Raw genomic sequence first — 21,686 nt, 5'->3', positions numbered from 1 at the left:
CTGTGGCCTGTTCTCCAGGATGTGGAGGCCAAGACCATGCGGCTGGAAGAACACGGCAAAGTGGTGCTGGTTCTGGAGAGAGCCTCTCGGGGCGCTGGCTCTTCCCGACCCCCAACTCCAGGCAGGAACCGGTAACACACCTGCCATGCTTCCTCTCTACACTGTCTCTCCTTTCATTTCCCAGTCTTTGCTCCCTTGCCTTGTGACATACCCCTGCCCTCTGGCCGCCTGTGAGTGGAGAGGTATTGAGGTACCAGCATGTGCCTGCTGAGGCAGTCTCCTCCCCACCCTAAGGTGGGACAGGGCTGGCTAATCGAGAAGAATGATGTGATTGATTATTGATGTCTGCCCAGGTGTGGCAGTGGCGATTAGTGGCTCCAGTGCCATAGACTGGCCATTTCTGCTAGGTATACGGTGATGTCTGGCACCCCAGAGAAGATCCTAGAGCTTCTGTTGGAGGCCATGGGACCAGATTCCAGTGCTCATGACCCAACAGGTAAGGGCAAGAGACACCCTGCCTCATTTCCGACTCGCTGGGTGGTCCATTAGCCTGGAAAAGAGCCAGGTACCCTGCATCTGGTCTCACTGGATGCTCAGTTGGTCTGTACAGTGGTTGGCAAGAAGTCCTCTTACCTATGCTCTTGGTTTTGAGGGGAGCACTATCACAGGGAGTGGACATTGCTGGTAACTTGCAGGTGGTGGGATGTGGGGAAGGGTCCCTCCAGCTGTCCATACACCTGTGCTCAGCGGACATGGCCTCTGAAGCCTCCTCCCATCCCCCCACCCTGCCCTACAGAGACATTCCTCAGCGACTTCCTCCTGACTCACAGGGTCTTCATGCCCAGCGCCCAACTCTGCACCGCCCTTCTGCACCAATATCCTTCCAGCCCCAGGGGATGTATGCGTAGGGGATAGGATGGTGTGTGGGGTTGTGACAAAGAATCTCATCAGCGTGGCTGTGCTGAGCCCTCTAAATGCCAGCCTGCTGCCAGGCCCAGCTTGCTGGGGGCCCTGGGCGTTCTTCCCCTCCTTTGCCTCAGGTGTGGTGGGTGGCCCCAGTTGAATGTTGTGGTTCCCTTGACTGGTGCCCACCTTCCATGCGGAGCCCGCGGGTGGCAGCGAGCAGGAGCGCAGCACCTACGTCTGCAACAAGAGGCAGCAGATCCTGCGGCTGGTCAGCCAGTGGGTGGCCCTGTATGGCTCCATGCTCCACACTGATCCTGTGGCCACCAGCTTCCTCCAGGTATCTGGAAGTGAGGCACAGGGGGGCTGCGCTGCCTGGGGGGGATGCAGCTACAGCCATCTCAGTGAATCTTGGCTCTTCTTAGAAACTCTCAGACCTGGTGAGCAGGGATGCCCGACTCAGTAACCTGCTGAGGGAGCAGTGGCCAGAGAGGCGGCGGCACTACAGGTGATGCTTTGACTCTTAACTTGTCATTTCCATAACTGGCAGTGCCACGGGGACCAAGAGCATACGCTCTGGAGTCAAGCACCTGGCTTCAGATCCAGGCTGCGCCACTTCAATTCATTGTTCGTATCAGTCCCCTGCTGTTCACCCTCATGCCACATGTCCATCCATTCTCATGCGTCATGTACTCATTCATTTATTCATTCTCATATCCTGAGTGCACCTGCTGCTCTCACTTCCCCCATTGGGCATGTGTTTATTACCGAATACCCTCAGTGCCAGCTCCTGCCAGCCCCGCCCGGCACATTTCCAAGATTTTACCTTCACCTTTGCAGATACTCCCACAGGAACAGCTGAGATTTGGGGGAGTGGGGAGTGCATCTGAAACAGCACTCCATCTGAAACCCGGAGTCTGCATCTGCCTTTAACTTTTTCTTCCCCTTCTGGTGTTGGAAAATCACAAAGTCGAGGGGCCTGAGTTCAAGACTGTGTTTGCTCCTCTCTATGATACTTACCTGGTCGTGCTTATCTCTGAGTTGCTGGTGAGGGCCGGGAGTAATCCGGATCCCAAGGTCCCAGGGATACCTGGACTCGCTCACCTCCCCTCTCTCTTGTCCGCAGGTTGGAGAATGGCTGCGGGAATGCATCTCCTCAGATGAAGGTGTCTGCCTGGCCCCAGCTTCTTTCCTCTGCTCCTTCTGGACTGCAGGCCCCTCCTTCGCCCCCCACCCTGAGGGACTCTGTGTGCGTGGGAAGCTCCCCTCCCGCAGACGCACCCTGGGGTCTGTGATAGGTGTTCACGGGGCCCTTGATGCACGTGGTGGCCTGGCCAGGCCCTGCCGGGAGATGCAGAGGCCTAAGGCAGCCTCCCTCCTCCCCAACTCCCTGACTCCAGGGGCCTTTATTCCTTTTGGGAGGTAATTCTTGCCCATAGTTAGAGCCTGGGAGAGGAAGAATGGTGGCTGGAGTTGGCATCTGAGGCCCACGGGGCTCCTGGTGGCCAGTGCTGTGGGAGTTCAGGGGAAGGCGAGGCCTCTCCCTGTAAAGTCAAAGGTGGCCCCAGGCCATTCTCTGCTGGGGCTTAAGGGGAAGCAAAGAGGGGCCGAGAAGATGTGACTGCAGCCAGGATTTGGTTGAGGAATGGTGGGAGAAATAACTGGAAAGGTAGATTGAGTTGGTGGTGGGGAGGGCTGTGCTGGTAATGACATCCAGGGGCCTCACCCGCCCCTGTGGTCCCACCTGCTGAGCGCCCTGCCCCTGCCTGCTGGAGGCTCTCACGGGCTCCTCCTCCAAACCCATTCTCCCCTCAGGGCCTGTGCTCTTATCCCTTAGCCTGGAAGGGTCTTTCTCTGTCTCTTTGCCTGACAGGATCCTTCGCATTCTCATCTCAGCCAAGTGCTGGGTTCCAGACAGGCCCCTCCCACCTCCTTATCCGGTGCACTCTCCTGCTTCTCCCCAGCACGCTCTGCTGCGGTGTCCTCTGTGGTATTCTTCAAAGCACTCGCCGTGTGGCGTTGCGTTCTTTGCCCACTTGCTTACTGTCCTTTGGTATCTCTCCCATCCCACTGGAGGACTGACTTCCCTCCCGCGGGCCCCCACCTCCGCTTCTCCTGTGCTCACATGCTGCCTGGCTCTTGGCTGACGCTCAGAACCGATATGGATTTGCCCTCCTGGGCCGGGCACGGGCACTGCCCTGGGTGCTGATGCTGCACTTCAGCCCTGGCCTGTGGGGCTGCTGTCAGGCCAGGGGCAGAGCAGTTAAACAACCCGTGATGTGCCGTAACAAAGGTGGGGTGTCTGAAAATGGGAGGGGAAGAGCCAACTCCAGTGCAGATGCAGGGAAAGTGTGCTGTGTAAGCAACTCCTGGAGCTGAGAGCTTCAGGGGGCGAGGGTGGAGGAAGAAGAGGATTCCTGGCGGTCAAACCCAGGAGGAAAGGGAGCCCAGGAGGAGGGATCCCTGGAGGAACTAGAGTGAGAGCAGGACCCCAGAGGAGGCAGGAAGTGGGCAGGGCGCCCTGGGCCAGGGCCAGGGATCCGATCTTTGTCCTAAGAGCAGTATAAACCATTGAAGGGGTTGGAGCCAATGTTGGCAAAGTCTGATTGGTGTTTTGAATAGGTCAGCTAAAGAGCCTGGGCTTTCTCCAGCAGACAGTGGCCACCATTGAAACGAAATGCAGGAGCTTTAATGAGGTTCTGGTCAGACAGATTGAAGGAGGAGGGGTGCAGGCACCTGGGAGGGAGGAGGAGGAGCATAGCTGCGCCGTTGGAGCAGATGAGGAGTGAGGCGTCCTGGGCAGGTGGAACTGGAGTTAACCTGGGCAGGGGCGGAGTGGGCACAGGAGACCCATTTCTTTTTTTTTTTTTTTTTTTTTTTGAGACAGAGTCTTGCTCTGTCATCAGGCACCAGACTGGAGTGCAGTGGCACGATCTCGGCTCACTGCAACCTCTGCCTCCCAGGTTCAAGCAATTCTCCTGCCTCAGTCTCGTAGTAGCTGGGACTACAGGCACGTGCCACCACGCCCAGCTAATTTTTGTATTTTTTTTTTTTTTAGTAGAGACGGGGTTTCACCATGTTGGCCAGGATGATCTCGATCTTTTGACCTCATGATCCTCCTGCCTCGGCCTCCCAAAGTGCTGGGATTACAGGCGTGAGCCACCGCGCCCAGCCAGGAGACTCATTTCAAAGAAGAATCCTCAAAGCAAGATGACAAGCTATGGGACGCGGGGAGGAGCCTGGAGCCTGGGAGAATGGCCGGGGAACAGAGTGGTCTGGGAGGCAGGAAGCAAGGATCCATTGGGTAGACGGAGTGTGAGGTGGTGGATCACTAATGTGGAAGGAACCAGGGGGCGTTTGAGACCAGGGTTCGGAAGAGAGTTCAGGGTTTTGGAAGAAAGTTTGGTGGTAGTTCTGGGAATCACCCATATGCAGACGACATAGGAGGCAGTGAGGAACTCTGTAGAGGGCCCTGAGATGTGGAAATGTTGGGAAAAGCAATGGATTGAGGCCTGAACCTGAAGGATCTGCCACCCACAGAGCTGGGAGGAGGGACAGAGTCAGTACCAGTGTTGGAAAAAAGCAGGGTGGGAAAGGGAACCTGCATCAGGAGCCTTGCACCGCAGCAGGCACTGCCTTGCCAGCAGAGGCTTGGCAGTGATTTCTGCACACTGCACCCCTGCTGTGGGCTGGGACAGGGCACAGTAATGTTGGTGGATAGGAGCACCGAGCGGGAAAGGAGCAGAAGGATTCCAACTCTGCCACTTAGCAGCTGTGTGGCTTTGGGCATGTTACTTAACCTCTCTGGGCCTCATTTATTTAATCCATAAAATGGAAATAACAATAATACTTGACTTGTCAAAGGGCCGTTGTGAATATTTAGATCCTTAGAATAATGCCTGACTTGTAGCAAATGGTAGCTGGAGGGCAAGGAAGAGAAAACCAGAGTCCGTAGTTGAAGAGTTTTCATATTAGAACTGCTCTGGACCTATTTGGCAGAGGGAGAAGCCCACACACGGAGGGGCATGGATTTACCCCGCCCTTAGGCGTGTCTTCTCCTGGAGCCTTGGCTCCAGGTGCCTTACCTGGGCTCAGGTGAATGTGGGGAGCAGCGCCCTCTGGTGGTATCAGGGCTGTGTGGTGTCCGTGCTCCTGAGGACACAGGGTCCTCACAGTCCCCTCCCTGCACGCTCTCCTCTCTTGTCCTCCCAGCCTTATTTCCTCTTTCCTCTTCCTCCCAGGCCCGGCATCTGCCAATTTGGCTCCCCAACCAGGACGAGCCCCTTCCCGGCAGCAGCTGTGCCATCCGAGTTGGGGACAAAGGTTGGTGGTCTGAGCCAGCCAGGCACAGCCCGACATCTGCTCCCTGCTGTCTCTGTCTCTCTTCTCCTGCTGTCGTCACTCTTGACCTCGGTGTCCCTCGGCCAAGGTGGCACGCTGTACTCTTCAGGGTCTGTGTTCCAGGCTGCTGGCTGTATCTGCCTCTTGCACCCCTCTTTTTGCTCAGGTCCCCCCCACCTGCAGCTCAGCCTCTCGGGGATTCCTGCTATCATTGCAATGGCTGCCCTCTCTCTCTGGGGTGGAGAGATCAGGCAGCCCTTCCCACAGCTCAGTCTGGTCTCCTCTTCAGTCCCCTATGACATCTGCCGGCCAGACCACTCGGTGTTGACCCTGCAGCTGCCTGTGACAGCCTCCGTGAGAGAGGTGATGGCAGCGCTGGCCCAGGAGGATGGCTGGACCAAGGGTCAGGTGCTGGTGAAGGTCAATTCTGCAGGTGGTGAGTTATGTCCCCGGATAGACCCCAAGAGGGTGCCCCTTAGGATCTGTGCCCAGGTCTCCCAGTCAAAGTCATGGTAATCATTGTCACTTTTCGCGTCTTCCTCGGTGTGAATGATGGCGAGTGTTAAAGGGAGGTGGATTGCAGCTATTTGAAGTACATTTCATTCAGTGCATAAGAGCATGAGCTCTGGGGCCTGCTGCCTGCATATGACACCAGCCCTTTAGCTCACCTCCAGCAGCGTGCTTCATCTCTCTGTGCTCAGTTTTATCATCCATAAAATGGGAATCGTAAGAGGACTTGCCTGCTGGAGGGATTGTGAGGATCAAATGAATACATCCATGAAAGCATTTAGAATGGTGCCTGGCACACAGTGATACATAAGTATTAGCTGCTTTTATTACCATCATTTGTGTTTAGCTATTTAATTTGAAATGGTAACAATCTCATGAGATACAGGTACTTTTATCCTATTTTCAGACAAGAACGCTGAGGCTCAAAGGGCGAGAGCCATTTCTCAGCTCACACAGTGAGAGTAGCTGGTGGCTGGGCGCGGTGGCTCACACCTGTAATCCTAGCACTTTGGGAAGCCGGGGCAGGCGGATCACAAGGTCAGGAGTTCGAGACCAGCCTAGCTAACATGCTGAAACCCCATCTCTACTAAAAAATACAAAAAATTAGCCAGCCGTGGTGGTGGGAGCCTATAATCCCAGCTACTTGAGAGCCTGAGGCAGGAGAATCGCTTGAACCCAGGAGGCAGAGGTTGCAGTAAGCCAAGATCACACTATTGCACTCCAGCCTGGGTGATAGTACAAGACTCTTGTCTCAAAAAATTAAAATAAAATAAAATAAAATAAAATAAAAAACAGAGGAGAGTAGCTGACCTTGGACCTTAGGTAGTCTTTTTTAGTCACTCAGCCAACATTTTTGAGGGTCAGCTGTTAACCAGCAATATATCTGGAGCTGGAGATAACCACAGCGGGTAAGACAGGTCAGCGTGATGGTTAAGAGCAGGGACTGTGGACTCCCAGACCCGTCAAGGCATCTTAGGCCCACCGTTTACTAGCTGTGTGATGCTGGGCAAGTGGCTTAACCTCTCCGAGCCTGCATTACCTCACCTGTCAGATAAGGACTGTAACCGTATCTACCCACCGGGTTGTAGTGGCTACTAAGTGAGCTAATCTGTGTAAAGCACTCAGCACGGGCCTGCCGCAAAGTCAGTGCTAAGAACATGGCAGACTCAGGATACTATGGGGCTTCCAGAGAACCTGGAACATTCAAAATCACAGTTCTCTATGGAGGGCACGCGCCTGAGAGCTGGAGCCCAGGGCAGACAAGTATTAGGGGCATTCAAGAGGTGGGGATGAGAAAAGGAAAGCCTTCTCCCCTCAGGAAGTGGGGTACGATGGTCACCTGTGGTGCCTTGCCCTGGGAAGCACTGCCCTCTGCTGGCCACCTGGTGAGTTGAAGTTGCCCGAAGGTCGTGTTTATTGACACCCTACCCTGTGCCAGGCACTGTTGAGAGCACTGATCTCCAAAGCACTTGGATCGACACCCGTGTCAGTAACCAATATTTAATTAAAACCCCACTCCACAGTGTGAATATTTGTTTATAAGTAATACACATGTATTACTACACTAGTATAATATAGACAAAAATAGAAATTGACGAAGTAGAAATGCAAAGCAGGTGGGAAAAAGAAATGTAAGTAGAAGAGCTCATATTTTTCCCCAGGCACATGGATGGTCTGATGTACCTTTCTTCGGAGGCCACTGCTCTAGGCACTGGGGACTGAAACACAGCCCCAGTCCATGAGGAGCTGATGAAAATCAACACCAAGACTTATGCAAGACACTTCCCAATTTTCAGAGGGCTTTTATACATAGCATATATTTATAGCCACTGTTTATATACATTGTGTTATTTGACTTATGAAACAGCCCGGGCAAGTCTTATTGTCTCCATTTTACCAGGCTGAGGGAGGCTCAGCCCCTGCCCAGTTTCTTCCTGACTCACTAAGACTCTTTTCTCATCCTCTTGGATGTGCTGCCCTGAGCAGTGCAGCTGCGTGGGCACATGCACCTGTGTATTCTGAGCACCCACCCAGGACTTCAACCCCGCTACTAGGAGAAACGACCTCCCAGCCTCCCAAACAGCACCTCCACCCTGGTCTCCAGCTGGTCCCTGGCCTCCCTTCCCTAACCCAGGCCGCCTCTGCTGTCTTTGCAGATGCCACTGGCCTGCAGCCAGATGCCCGTGGTGTGGCCACATCTCTGGGGCTCAACGAGCGGCTCTTTGTTGTCAACCCACAGGAAGTGCATGAGCTGGTAGGGACCAGGCAGGGTGCCAGGGCCCAGGGAGGAGCTCTATTTTGAGGGTGGCAGGGATGGGCTCTGGGGAGAGTCCCAGGGAGAAGAGGGAGGAGGGGCCTGGCTCTGGCTGCCACTGGGTCCTCAGCATGCAGATGGAGTGGGCCTCAGCTGATGGGAGAATCCCAAGATTGTGGAGGGCAGGGGCTCGTAGCACTGGTTGGGAACTCCCAAGGAGAAAGAGGACCCGTCCTAGTTAAGGGTTCACAAGGAGACAGGGGCCCCAAAGCAGGGGACTTAGCATTGGGGAGCCCTATCCTCCAGCTGCTATAGCCCCTAGAGACCCTCCACTCCCCGCTCCTGCCCTCCTAACCCTCCTACCACCTTAGGCATACAGTCCTTGCCCCAACCTTTCCCCTACCCTGTGCCTTTCCCTGGATGCCTCGGGCTGCTCCTTGAGCACTCTCCCACCCGCAGACCCCACACCCTGAGCAGCTGGGGCCCACTGTGGGCTCTGCTGAGGGGCTGGACCTGGTGAGCGCCAAGGACCTGGCAGGCCAGCTGACGGACCACGACTGGAGCCTCTTCAACAGCATCCACCAGGTGCGGGAGGCAGGGCTGGGGGAGGAGAGCAGGCAGCGGGCACCCAGCTTGGCTCTGCTTGGCACTCGCTGACCTCTCCTGCCGCCCCCGCCCAGGTGGAGCTGATCCACTATGTGCTGGGCCCCCAGCATCTGCGGGACGTCACCACAGCCAACCTGGAGCGCTTCATGCGCCGCTTCAACGAGCTGCAGTACTGGGTGGCCACGGAGCTGTGTCTCTGCGCGGTGCCCGGCCCCCGGGCCCAGCTGCTCAGGAAGTTCATTAAGCTGGCGGCCCAGTGAGTCCCTGGCCAGTGGGTGGGGCTTGGCCAGAGTCCCCGGGCTACCTTGTCCTAAACCCCCCCTCTTTGCTTCATATGTTGCCGAATCTGCCACCCTATTTTTTCCCTGGGTCCCCTGGAGCCTCTGCCGTCCCACCCCATCCAGCTTGGGTCCCTGCGCAGGCTGGCCTAGCTGTAGTTTGGGGACACTAGGGGGTGGCTGCTTCCCTTCCCCTGAGGGTCTCTGGCTCTTCTGCTCACAGTCTCAAGGAGCAGAAAAATCTCAATTCCTTCTTTGCCGTCATGTTTGGCCTCAGCAATTCAGCCATCAGCCGCCTAGCTCACACCTGGGAGGTAGGTGTAGTCGCCCCGTCCTGGGAGTGCTGGCGGGGGCTGGGCCTCCCCCAAGCAGCTGCTCCACTGCCTCCCCTTCACAGCGGCTGCCACACAAAGTCCGGAAGCTGTATTCCGCCCTGGAGAGGCTGCTGGTGAGTCTCAGCCCTGCTGGGCCTGGCTCTGCTAGGATCAGCTGGGCTCAGCCCTGTCTTCCAGACACCCTGACTCTTGGCTTCCCCGAAGCTCCTCTGCCCGTCCTTTGTCACTTTTAGGGTTCCCAACCTCGGCCCAAGTTCTAGCTCCTCTGGCCCGTGAATTTCGGGAGCTGGCTGAGGAAGGGGTGCTCAGCGCTAGGGTGGGGGCTGCACGGTGCGCTCTGGCCCTCAGTGTGTGTCTGTATGGGGGCAGGAGATCCTGTGTGAAGCCCGGGCGGAAGCATGTGGGCGTCTGGTCCTGGGGTCTGAGGTGCCAGGGCAGCATCAGGGGCTGCAGAGCCCGAGGGCCTGGCATGGAGTGCTCCTGGTGCACCAGGGCCTGTCGGCCCCTCAGGAGCTCCTCGGGGCTTGTAGAAGAGGCGAGGAAAGAGCTGGGGACGGTACCTTCCACCTCCAGGAACTTTTGAGGATTTTGACTGTTCTGGAGAGAAGCAGAGGAGAGGGGCTTCATCAGCATAGCCTGGGAGCTCTTGAGAGAAAATCCATCTCATGAGGCTCAAAGGAGTTTACTCTCCAGAGAGAGGGAAGGACACAGAGAGAAGAATACAAAGGGACAGAGAGATGGCAGAGACAGACTTTCTCAAGAAACTTGGGGCCCCAGTGTGTAACCACTGTGAACTTTCTCAGCGCTAATGGGAGGTTGGAAGTCCTGTGCTCGCCTGCGGCAGAGCCTGGGTAAGACCTGGGCTGAGAAGAGGCTGAGCCGGGGTCTGTGCACCTGCTGTGGGAGGGCCATGTGGCCCCTCCTTGGTTGGCCGGGGTCTGTGGTGGCTTATGGTGTGTGCAACCCCCTCAGTGTGGCTTCTTCCCCTAGGACCCCTCATGGAACCACCGGGTGTACCGGCTGGCCCTCGCCAAGCTCTCCCCTCCTGTCATCCCCTTCATGCCTCTTCTTCTCAAAGGTAACAGGCCTTCCTGCCTCTATCCCCCATTTCCGCTTCCTATGTCCACCCCCATTTCCGCTTCCTATGTCCATCCCCCATTTCCACTTCCTATGTCCACCCCCCATTTCCGCTTCCTATGTCCACCCCCATTTCCGCTTCCTATGTCCACCCCCATTTCCGCTTCCTATGTCCATCCCCCATCCCCCTTCCTGCCTCCCCCCATTTCCCGCTTCCTGCCTTGCTCCCCCATCCCATGCCTATCTGTGTGTGCCCCACACTGTTGGAGAGATTACAGCTCAGGTGCTGATGCCTCGAGGAGCGCAGAGATGACTTAGGAGTTCCCAGGCTGGAGGAAGAGTTAAAACACCAGACAAATTAGGGCTGCCTTTGAGGGCCTGTGTGAGGAGCCTGAGAGATACAAGGAAATGCTGCTGGGGCTTGGTGGGGCCAGAGGCAGGGTCGGTGTGGGGCGAGGCAGGCCCAAGGGAGCCGTTATGCCCTTCACCTTTTCTGGGCTACAGGAGGGCAGGAGTTTGCGGACCTATGAATGAAACCCATCTCTTTGCAGACATGACCTTCATTCATGAGGGAAACCACACACTAGTGGAGAATCTCATCAACTTTGAGAAGATGGTGAGTTCAGGGAGAGCGGGCATCTGCCACTGACATAGGTTGGGGACATGACTGTGGCCTGGGAAGGGGCAGGGCTTGGAGGCGGCTTAAAGTCATTACAAGTAATATGAAGATAAATACTTACTGTGTAATAGTCCTGCCTTATTCCACTGCAACTGGAGGCTCTGCCGGGGTACCAGCCTCAGACGGCTCACCATCAACGAGAGCCCTTCCAGCCCTCTTCTCTCTAAGCCTTTCTCTCCTGGCCTCTGCCTTCTGTCCTCTCTCTGGTCCTCGTGGGGCCTCTGGGTGTGCTGGGGAGTACACATGCCCCACCTCTCACAGTCCCTAACCCTTGGCTCAGAGGGAGCTTGGCCTCCCTGCTGCTGCACAGAGCGGGACAGGGTCTATCTCTCAGGCGAGAGCTCATGCTCCGGTGTTGTCCGCAGCGAATGATGGCCAGAGCCGCACGGATGCTGCATCACTGCCGAAGCCACAACCCTGGTGAGAGGGCGGGTCCCAGGGCAGGAGGTCCCCCACCCTACATCCTCTGTGAAGCTCCAGGGTGGCTCTGACTCCCTGACCCCATGCCCCGCCCCGCAGTGCCCCTCTCACCACTCAGAAGCCGAGTTTCTCACCTGCACGAGGACAGCCAGGTGGCGAGGATTTCCACCTGTAAGTGTGGGTGATGGGAGGTGGGCGGGAGGGGGTGCTCATCGTAGTTACCTATGTCCTGGGCACTTGTCATGTACCAGGCACCAAGCCCGGCCCTTCCATACATGACAATGATAACGTCAGCCCATGATATTGATAACGTTAGCCCATGATATCGATGATGTTCAGACTCTGTGCTCTGAGCCACAGGGCTCTCTGTCCCCTCACCCAAGGGGAATTGATGGTGGGAGATGGTTGGTGGGTGGCAGAAGGCAGGAAAGCTGATGTGATGTGGTTCCTTGGAGGGGAAGGGTTGGGCTCCACAAAGGGGCATTGGTGCCTCCCTGACTGCTCTCCTCCGGCCAGGCTCGGAGCAGTCCCTGAGCACCCGGAGTCCAGCCAGTACCTGGGCTTATGTCCAGCAGCTGAAGGTCATCGACAACCAGCGGGAACTCTCCCGCCTCTCCCGGGAGCTGGAGCCATGAGGAGGGGCTGCAACTGGAGCTGGAGCAGGCACTTGCTGCCAGGAAAGCCGGGGTGTGCTGGGCCAAGATACCCATAGGCTGGCCACAGCTGGGTAGGGCTCTCTGTGGAGTGGACTCGAGGCCCTGGAGCAGGCAGCGTGGAGGCAGCCGTCCCCTGTGATGACTGGCAGCTAAGGAGGACCTCGGAGTGGACCCCAGCCGGGAACGGGGAATGACCCAAGGCCAAGGAACGGGGGACAGAGAGGCCCCAGCAGTGGGTGGAGAGTGGAGTGCGCTGGGACGTTGTGTGCAATAGAGAGCTCTCCACACCAGGTGTTTTCCAGATTCTGTGCCTCTGGCTTTGTGGGCCAGCCAGGCCTGCGGTTTGTTTTCACAGTGGACATGGACAGAGAGGTTGCATGTGTGTGCCGTGTGTGGCAAGCCCAGGGCCTTGGCCTAGGGCAGCGGCCGCTGCTTCTCTTTCCACAGCATCTGAGATAAACAGCAGGCAGTGGGCAGGCGGTGGGGCTGTAGGCCTGCATGGTGGTCCCGGAGGAGCTTTCCTGTTACTGGCAATTAACTCAGTAGTGCGTTCCAGGCAAGCCCGGAAGGGGCGTGGCAGGGAGGCTGAGGCCCCGCCCTCTGGGAAGGAGCTGTGGAGAAGCAGCTCCATGCTGGGCACAGGCTAGCCCGGGTCCAGGATCCTGATGCCACCCAAATGTGCTTCTGGGGGGGTCGGCCCACTGGGCGGGCTGGAGCTTGGAGCCCCTGTCAGCAGCCAGCCAGGGTGACCATCAGCTCCCCATGGTGGTTCGATAGGACTTTACAGTCCAGACACAACTAGTAGCTTCCTCCCAACTGCAATCCCTGCTGCTCCACACTTGAGCTCATGCTGGCCTCTTGGGTGGTGTTCAGGCTTCTGGGGTCTTCTGGGGGTGGCTCGTGATAGAAACAACCCTGAAGCTTCCGTGGAGAGCCCATCGCTGATTGAGTCCCAGCAGACTTCCAGGAAATCAGAGTTTCTCATCAATGTTGAGAATGTTCCCTACAAGCTCTGGGCATGTGAAGTCCTCTCCTCCCTGCCCCTTCAGCACTTCCCTTAGGAACCAGCTACTGCCAGACCCCTCCTGTCACCCAGGAAGCTCCAGGGACTCCACCCTCTTGCCTCACCATTGCTCTGAGTCCCGGCAGCAGGAGGCACCTGTCTGGCCAGAGAGAGACCTCACGGCTGGCCCCTGGCATGAACCCTGAGTAGGTAGTGAGGCTGCAGGGCCGTAAGCGTCTGGAGGTGGCTGGTAGGCCCCTCTGCACTTCAGCTCCATGGATGTGGATACACGGGCCACCTGTTTCCAGAAGGGCTGGAGCCCTCGGCAGGAAGGCAGCACAGCTGTGCTTAGATCCCAGGTCACTAAGTGAATCTGAGCAAGTCACTGAACAGTGCTCTGCCTTCATTTCTCCACCCGTAAGCTGGGTATGACGAACGCCATCCGGCACTTAGTGACAAACACATAAAACTGCAGCTCCTGCCCCTGCAGCAGAGGGGACAGCCACGGGCCGGCCTGTGCCATCCAGGCCTGGTAGGGGGGCATTGTTGCCTCAGGTGAGGGCTGAGGGAGAGACAGGTGGAGGAGATGGCAGTGGTAACCAAGCCAGTTCCCTTGCCATGGGTGGGGACAGAGTCACAGAAGCGTCCGGAACTGAGCAATCGGGACAGGAGGCTCAAGCCTGGGTGAGTCAGGGGCTTTCTTCTCCTCCAACTCATTGTCTGCTGGTGTCTTGGCAAAAGCCAGCCAGCCAGCTGTGGCCCTTCACTCTTAGACTCCAGGGTGAGCCCAGTCCAGCGACACAACAGAGACCAAGCGCTATGCAGGCCCACGTCCTACAGTGTGTCTCTCCTGGTCACATCTACGTCCTGATGAGACTCCTCCCTCTGCCTTGGACCATCGGCTTTACAGCCCAGACCACCCTGTAGCCGCCCTTTGGCCTCCCAGCTGCCCCCGTCTCTTGGACAGGACACCTTTTCAGCCTGTCGGGAGAGGCCTTGCCAGGAGGACAGTGCCCGGGGTAGGCAAGAGGACACAGACTCTGGGAGCTGGAAGAGCTTTGGCCCAGGGGTCCAGGCCGCTCCCAGAGGACAGGAGGCTCAGAACCGGGGAAAGGCTCCATGTTCTTTCCACTACGGTGGCCTCATGCTCCCAGGCTGTGCTGCCTTCTGTCTCCCTGACTGCCCAGGCATGGGGTGGCGTGGGGTGGGAGGCATCCTCTCGTGTTTCCCAGTGGCTCAGGCTGTGTGCAGGGGCTCCCACTTTGTGTCTCAGCTGCAAGAAGACCAGAAGGGGAGGAGGCGCTCATGGGACTGCTGAGAGGAAGGTATGAGGGAAGGGAGCGGTGGCCTGAGATTAGTCCTTTTAAAAGCCTTTGTTTTGCTGGGCACAATGGCTCATGCCTATAATCCCAGCACTTTGGGAGGCTGAGGTGGGTGGATCACGAGGTCAGGAGATGGAGACCAGCCTGGCTAACATGGTGAAACCCCATCTCTACTAAAAATATGAAAGATTAGCTGGGCGTGGTGGTGCATGCCTGTAGTCCCAGCTACTCAGGAGGCTGAGGCCGGAGAATCGCTTGAACCCAGGAGATGGAGGTTGCAGTGAGCCGAGATTGCACCACTGCACTCTAGCTTGGGTGACAGAGCAAGACTCTGTCTCAAAAAAAGAAGTCTGTTACCTGAAAGGAGGTCAAGTAGAGAGGAATGGCTGCGTGTGTGTCCTATGGGGCAGGGCAGGACAAAGGGAGGTCATTATTACACACTCGTCTCCTCCTCCTTCCCTCTTCCCCTCCACTTCCCTGTGAAGGCCCAGGGGCAGGCTGTGGCCACCCTCAGGCCCTGACTGTGGGGTGCGCTCCGAGAGGGCCATCCTCTCCGCAGAAGGGGTGGAGTGGTTAGGGGAGCCAGCACCCTCTGCTGCTTCAACATCTCCGCCTGGAACCAGCCGTCCCCTCTCTCCCAGGCTCCATCCAAACAACAGGAAGGCACAGCCTGAGATCCGGCACCCCCTCCCCTCCATTCAGCACTGAGTTAGAGCTGGTGGGGGCATGCCTGCCTGGTGGCTTTTGTGTCTCCAACAGCCCTCAGCCTCTGGCTGCTCTCCTTCCCAATAGGCACAGCTTTACCATGATAATAATAGGTTAAGATTTGAATAGAGTTTTCATCCTCTTTCATCTTCATACTGTCTCACGTTATCTTATTTTTATCCTGAAAACAGAATAGGTACTACAGGTATTTTTAGCCTGGTTTTACAGTCAAAGAAACTGACAAAAGGCAGGTTTGCCCAAGGTTACAAAACTGCTTAATAGCAGGGTAGACAGATGAAGTAACTGGATGTGTATCAGCCATGCCCTTTCTCCACACCCCTGGCACTCCCCAGGACAGCTCCCTGAATCCCAACATTTTCTTCTTTTGTAGGATTAGACCCAGGCATATAAATTCCTTTTTCCCTGTCTCCGTTCCTATATCCTTTCATTTTCACATACGATAGGCCTTGGAGGGGATCTGTGAACAAGACAAAGGCCAGGTGCAGTGGCTCACGCCTGTAATCCCAATGCTTTGGGCGGCTAGGTGTTCGAGACCAACATGGGCAACAAAGCAAGACCTGGTCTCTACAAAAAATAAAAATCACCTGGACATGGTGGCGTGTACCTGTAGTCCCAGGTACCTGGGAGGCTGAAGTGGGGCAATCGCTTGAGCCCAGGAGTTCGAGGTTACAGCGAGCTATAACTGGACTCATCCTTTCTTTGATGGATAAAGACTCTGTCTCCAAAAAAGAAAAAAACCAAGACCGATGGTTCTGGCCCTCATGGGGTCAGTTACCCAGCCAGGCAGCCAAGTCCATGGGTAACAGAAGATGCCTAGGGGTAAAGTTCAGAGCAGCAGAATTCCAGGGCCGCGGCATGTCAGTGCTTACCCCAAGCATTGAGGCCCAGAGTGCTCCCCGGTCGGAGCACAGGTTTACAGTCCCAGCTCCCCTGATCCCTGCATAGCTCTGTCCCCTGACATGGGGGTGCTCTCCACTCAACCCTGGCACAAGCCACCTGAGTAGCAGACAGGTATGGTGGCCGGTGGCCAGAGCAAATTCTGACCTGGCAGTTGTCCTCAACCCCTTTCTCCTTTTCACAGACCAATAGGCCAGAAAGTACATGTATTTCCAAAATGTGTCCTAATACCCCAACCCGCACTCAGTATTGAGCTCCTCCTACATCTGCAGGCCATGGATCTGTACTAAGTAACTGTCCACCCAGGCCTGTCCAGTTGCCGCAGCCAATCCAGACACCTTCCTCTCAGATTCTGGACTCTTCAAGACCTGAGCTGTAGCCTTCCTGCAGCACAGTCTGCTGGCATCTGAGGGTGAAGGGGCTCGCGGGTTAGGGCACGGGCGACTACCATCCCTCCCAGTGATGATAAAACTGGATCATCCTGAGAAGCCGGGTCTGACTCAGCTACACTTAGAAAGCGTCTTCTCTCCCACGCCTGAGGGCCTTCCTGGAGCAGGTGCCTTGATGGGGTCAGGGGTGGATGCTGCTGGTGGTAGTTGGTAGGACACGGAGGAGCCTGTGACTCCCAGAAGAAGAAAGGTTAAGCTCAGAGCTTGGACCCACTTTTTGTGTTAGGAGGTGTGGGATTCTGGTTGCGTGCATGTGTGTGTAGATTCTGATCACTGTGCACCCTGGACCAGGGAGCTGGATGCTTCAGGCTTCACCCTGACTCTGCCTGCCATGCTCTTGGCCCTTGGAGAGCACTCGGGTCTTGGTTTTCTTGCTGGAGTGAGTTGTAGGCAGCTAGAGCTGCTCTGGACTGCTGAATGGAGGACTGTACTGGCTTTCCTGGCACTTAGGCGATGACCCTAGCCTGCAGAGGGGTAGAGACAGGATGCCTTTTTTAGGGGGTCATGACAACGGGACCTTTTAAGCTTACTTGACCACCCAGAAAAGTGCCCTGTCCACCAGAGTGTAAGGTGGCATGGAGTGTCCCATAGGTGGGCAGTGTGCTGAGGCAGCAGTGGGGGGCTCGATCTCTCAGCATCCCTGGGCAAGGCAAGTGCCTTCCTCTCCCTGGGCCTCACTTTTCCCATTTAGAAACAGGGATTTGGATAAGTGTTTGAGGATCTATGATCTCGGTGTCTATGAACTCGACAACTCAGGGTGTCAAAAGGGGAGGGGGTGCAGGCCCTTTAAAGCATCTTCCCAGTGGTGGCTTCCAGCCATGGCTGCTCATGGGAGGGAGAGTAAGCTGCAAGCTCTGCTTTATTAGAAGGGTTGTCAGCGCTCCTACCCATGACCATTGCTGCCTGCCTGAGTGTATGACTGCTTGCCTTCTACTCTTTGAGTTCTAGTCGTCAATACAAGGCCCCTGTTATGTAGATACATATATAAGTTGGGAAGATTCTAATGGCCCAATTGTGGATTCCAATTAATACTTAGAATGGTCACTTTTAAAATGAGGATAGAAAAAGAAGAGCCCTGAGGCAATGGCATTAGGGGATTTTAGGTGGCAAGGTCCAGAGATGATGACTTAGAGTGGGAGAGTGTTACAGGGGCCCTGGGAAGGAGAGCCTCCAGGGTGGGGGTCAGAGGGAGAAGTAGGTGGCCAATTTCACCCTCTCAGCATTGCTGGAGCTGAGCCCTGCAGGAGCACACTGTGTGCTGGAGGGAGAGCCTGAACATGCAGGATGGACTCTGGTGGCCCACGGAGAAGGTCAGCCATCTCTGTTTCTCTTCTCTGGTTCTTGACTTTACACTGGGCAGCTAGGAATAATCTCATCAAATAGACCTCAAGGCTCAGGAGGCTGAGCCATGGATTTGCTGCTCTTAGCTTAGCCCCGTTGCAGCTTTTAGCTTCCCCCAGAGCAAAGCACTGTTCCTCAGGTTGCAGGCCCCAGTCCCAGAAAAGAGCTGATTCCTTTTGGCACCAAACCAGGTGAGTTAGACAGTGCGACTCATCGAAGGGGCATCCCCAAGACTTGAAATACTAAAGGTACACATTTTTTCAATGAAAACTTATCTTTGGAATTTTAAAAGAAATATTACACTATGGAGAGTGTAGATAAGAGAAGTTGCCACCTTCTCACTATTGTCATTTTTTAGAACATTTTTATTTCTTTGAGATGGAGTCTTGCTCTGTTGCCCAGGCTGGGCTCACTGCAACCTCTGCCTCCTGGGTTCCAGCCTCTGCCTCCTGGGTTCCAGCAATTCTCCTGTCTCAGCCTCCTGAGTAGTTGGGATTATAGCTGTGCATCACCACACCAGGCTAATTTTTGTATTTTTAGTAGAGACGGAGATTCACCATGTTGGCCAGGTGGGTCTCAAACTCCCGACCTCACATGATCCACCCTCCTAAGCCTCCCAAAGTACTGGGATTACAGGTGTGAACCATTGTGCCCAGTCACAGAACACTTTTAACATTCATTTTTCAGGCCTTTCCTAACCATCCTATAATTAGGCCCTTTGTGGCCCTACACACACACACACACACACACACACACACACACACACACACACACACACATATATGTATTTTAAACAAACATTTGGCCTTATGTGTTAGACACTGTTCTAAAACCTTTGTAAGTTTTTTTTTTTTTTCTTTTTTGAGATGGTGTCTCACTCTGTTGCCCAGGCTGGAGTGCAGTGGCACAATCTCAGCTCACTACAACCTCTGCCTCCCAGGTTCAAGCAATTCTTCTGCCTCAGCCTCCTGAGTAGCTGGGACTACAGGCACATGTCACCACGCCCGGCTAATTTTTTGTATTTTTAGTAAAGATGGGGTTTCACCACATTGGCCAGGCTGATCTTGAACTCCTGACCTCGCGATCTGCCTGCCTCAGCCTCCCAAAGTACTGGAATTACAGGCATGAGCCACCGCACCCGGCCAACCTTTGCAAGTATTAACTTAGTCAATCCTCACTACAGCCCGCTAAGGTACTCTTACTTGTTCTATTTTAGATCTACAGGGGAAATTGAGGCACAGAGGGGTCAGGGAACTGGCCCAGGGTTGTACAGCTGGTGAGTGGCAGAACTGGGATTCGAACCCAGGCAGCATGGCTTTAGCATCAACAGTCTGAGCTTCATGTCCTGCTGCCCCAATCTGACTGTAATCACTGTTTATGTCTTTCTTTCCCTCCAGCTGCTGAGCTGCTCACCCTTTATTCACTTTGTATATCACAGTGTCTGGCACAGCATGGCACTCAAGTGTGATTTGTCAGGTGAATGAAAGAATGAATGAGAAAGGGGGATTTCCCATAACCCAACTACCTTGGCACGATAATTATGGTAATTTTGACAGATTGTAGATTTCAAATCATGGATAAAGAACTGCTCCTGCCAGTCCTGTTGTCTCGTCATTGTCTTTGAGGCCAGCCGGAACAGCTCAGCTGTGCCAACATACCTGGGGTGAGAAACAGCCCAGGTTCCTCATGCCAGCGGCCAGCTGTGGGTCGGCCTCAGGCCTGTCTCTCTCTTGATCTCACCCTTACTCACTCCCTTGCTGTCTCTCTCAGCCTCCTTATCGCTGTCTGCCTGTCTTGTCCACTTCCCATTGTGCCTCTAGACACTCTTCAAAGCCAGTGGAGTTTGAGGATATGGAATAGTAATTCTATTTTATAATAATTACTAGGCAGTGTAAAACAAACATTAGCATAGCTGGCAAAGAGTGTAGGCAGGTGGTTACTTTGGGATCCAAAAAAGCAGGATACAGCTGCGATCTCTGTGACATTGTGGATTCAGACACTGCAGGAACTGTCCAGTCCCTGTGGTGGCTGCCCCTTGTGGGGTGGTGCCAAGGATGCCTTGGGGGTTTAGATCCTCCTAAATTTCCACTAGGCCCCAACAAGTATACAATATAGCTAAAAAATAATGTATTTGTTAGGAAAACGTAACTTCGAGATGAGTCTCTAGATCCCACATCCCCTGCTCCGGATAAACTCTGGAGCTCCACAGCTGCCAGAGACCCATTTTTGCTGTCCTCTGCTGTGCTAACATTCTTCACCGATTCTTTAATAACAAGTGGGGCTGGAAGGCTGACCAGTGCCCTGATTCGTTTAGTATTGATTCACTGCAGGTCCCAGGCACAGGCTGATAATTATCTAACTGTTATATTCTGACACACATTGGATGGTAATACAAAGGACCCATGAGGCAGTGTTCCCTTCTCAAAGAATTTCAGAGGAAAAGTTCAATGGCAGTGCAGAGGTTAACTGACACCACGTTGGCAGCAACGATGGTCAGAGATGACCGTGTTGTGTCAAAGGCACGCAGGACAAATCCGCACAACTGAGTTGGTAAGCAGGAGCAATCCTGTGGGCTAGAGAGGGGAGCTCAGGCTTTGTGGAAGGGTGGATTTGCCCTGAGGCCGGAGGATGAGTAGGAGCCGGGCAGCTGAGCAGGGAGTCGGGGAGGGTATTCTAGGCTGAGGACCAGCATGGGGTGTGGCTGGCAGAACTAGAAGCACAGCATGGGACTCTGACGAGTGGGCCTAGTCGGGAAGTCTGACGAATATGCTCAGGCCGGGCAGTGAGTGTGATGCTGATGTCAGGGCTGCCCACAAACTTAAACAAAAGCCTAGGAACAAATGTGGTATGCACCATACTAACCAATGTGGGGAAATAAATCACATACGGAGGCGCTTCTAAGGCACATTCAATAAGATCAGACGTGGGTGACTGTCCTGGGCTTCTATCCTGTGGGCCAGGGCAGCACTCCCAGGACATCCAGCATCTCCAGGTGCCAGGGTTGCCTTGAAAGGTGAGACTGGGCCTCCCCTGTGCTGGGTCAGCTGCAGGGTCCTTCCGTACTCAGGTCCTCTGCTGAAATGACTCAGTCTTGGTTTTGCAGGAGGATGAGAATGGTAGAATAGGCTGGCCTGGGCAGGTGTCCCCTTCAGTAGTCCTCTGGGTCAGTCTCTCTCACGGCCTGTATATGCTGACAGATCCCAGACCACCTGTGGTATCCCAGAGATGAATGAGTCCTACTTCAAACAATGGCTGAGGCTTATCTAGCCTCTGTCCCAGCAGAAACTAATCAGTTCCAGGAAGTTTTCCAGCCCTGCCTGAACCCTGCCAGTCCAATAACAGCATAGCACCTGGTATGTAGTGGGCACTACAAGTATTTGGCTGATGAAATTCCCACCTCTACATCTCTGACACTTCTCCCAAATCTTTGCCCAAGCAGCCTTGGCCTCTTCCCCACTCTCCAAAGCTCCGCAGAGGCCACAACTGAGCCATCTCTGTTGCTATTCTCATCACTGGGTTGCCATCTACCATGTATCTCCCTCTTCCCTCTCCCCACCCCAGCTCTCCAGGACCCAGCCTACCTCAATGCCCAACTCGCTGGCTGGTCCTACTGTGGCTTCTTGGGAAGCTTGCAAGGATGGAAAGCCCATGTGAGTGCCTAAAAGGAGGGAGAACTTAGATGAGCAGCAGAGTTCTTGGTCCAGAACAGGCTAGCAGGGAAGAGAAAGCTGTCTGAAATATACCTTAATGTATCTGTGCATATATGTGTATATGTGTATGTGTATGTGTGTATACATACATATATGGACATCTGAGTTTATGAGGCATCTTTGCATGAATATGTATTGATATATTTTCATTTATTGGCTTAATGGATTTTTTTCTGCTG

General features: G+C 54.8%; 1 protein-coding gene across 4 annotated transcripts in view; it reads left to right on the top strand.

Annotated features, from left to right (window-relative positions):
• The window catches only part of RAPGEF3 (Rap guanine nucleotide exchange factor 3), a 32,463-nt gene extending 10,803 nt beyond the window's left edge, over positions 1-21,660 (top strand). For 3 of the 4 annotated variants that reach the window (XM_074403186.1, XM_074403189.1, XM_074403188.1), the window contains 17 exons: positions 19-131; positions 408-496; positions 797-875; positions 1,093-1,243; positions 1,329-1,411; positions 2,030-2,152; positions 5,145-5,680; positions 7,911-8,008; positions 8,468-8,593; positions 8,689-8,870; positions 9,116-9,206; positions 9,290-9,340; positions 10,218-10,305; positions 10,856-10,920; positions 11,349-11,403; positions 11,503-11,574; positions 11,920-21,660. In XM_074403186.1, the coding sequence (XP_074259287.1) occupies positions 19-131; positions 408-496; positions 797-875; positions 1,093-1,243; positions 1,329-1,411; positions 2,030-2,152; positions 5,145-5,680; positions 7,911-8,008; positions 8,468-8,593; positions 8,689-8,870; positions 9,116-9,206; positions 9,290-9,340; positions 10,218-10,305; positions 10,856-10,920; positions 11,349-11,403; positions 11,503-11,574; positions 11,920-12,038 (2,121 nt within the window). In that variant the 3' untranslated portion in view covers positions 12,039-21,660. The remainder of the gene's footprint in view (positions 1-18; positions 132-407; positions 497-796; positions 876-1,092; positions 1,244-1,328; positions 1,412-2,029; positions 2,153-5,144; positions 5,681-7,910; positions 8,009-8,467; positions 8,594-8,688; positions 8,871-9,115; positions 9,207-9,289; positions 9,341-10,217; positions 10,306-10,855; positions 10,921-11,348; positions 11,404-11,502; positions 11,575-11,919) is intronic. The other variant, XM_003941454.4, reaches the window with a different exon arrangement.
• The last annotated feature ends 26 nt before the right edge of the window (positions 21,661-21,686 follow it).

The sequence above is a fragment of the Saimiri boliviensis genome, chromosome 7 (genome assembly GCF_048565385.1).
Source record: "Saimiri boliviensis isolate mSaiBol1 chromosome 7, mSaiBol1.pri, whole genome shotgun sequence".
Taxonomy (NCBI): Eukaryota; Metazoa; Chordata; class Mammalia; order Primates; family Cebidae; genus Saimiri; species Saimiri boliviensis.
Note: the sequence above shows the minus strand (reverse complement) of the source record. Positions and strands in the feature narration are given on the sequence as shown.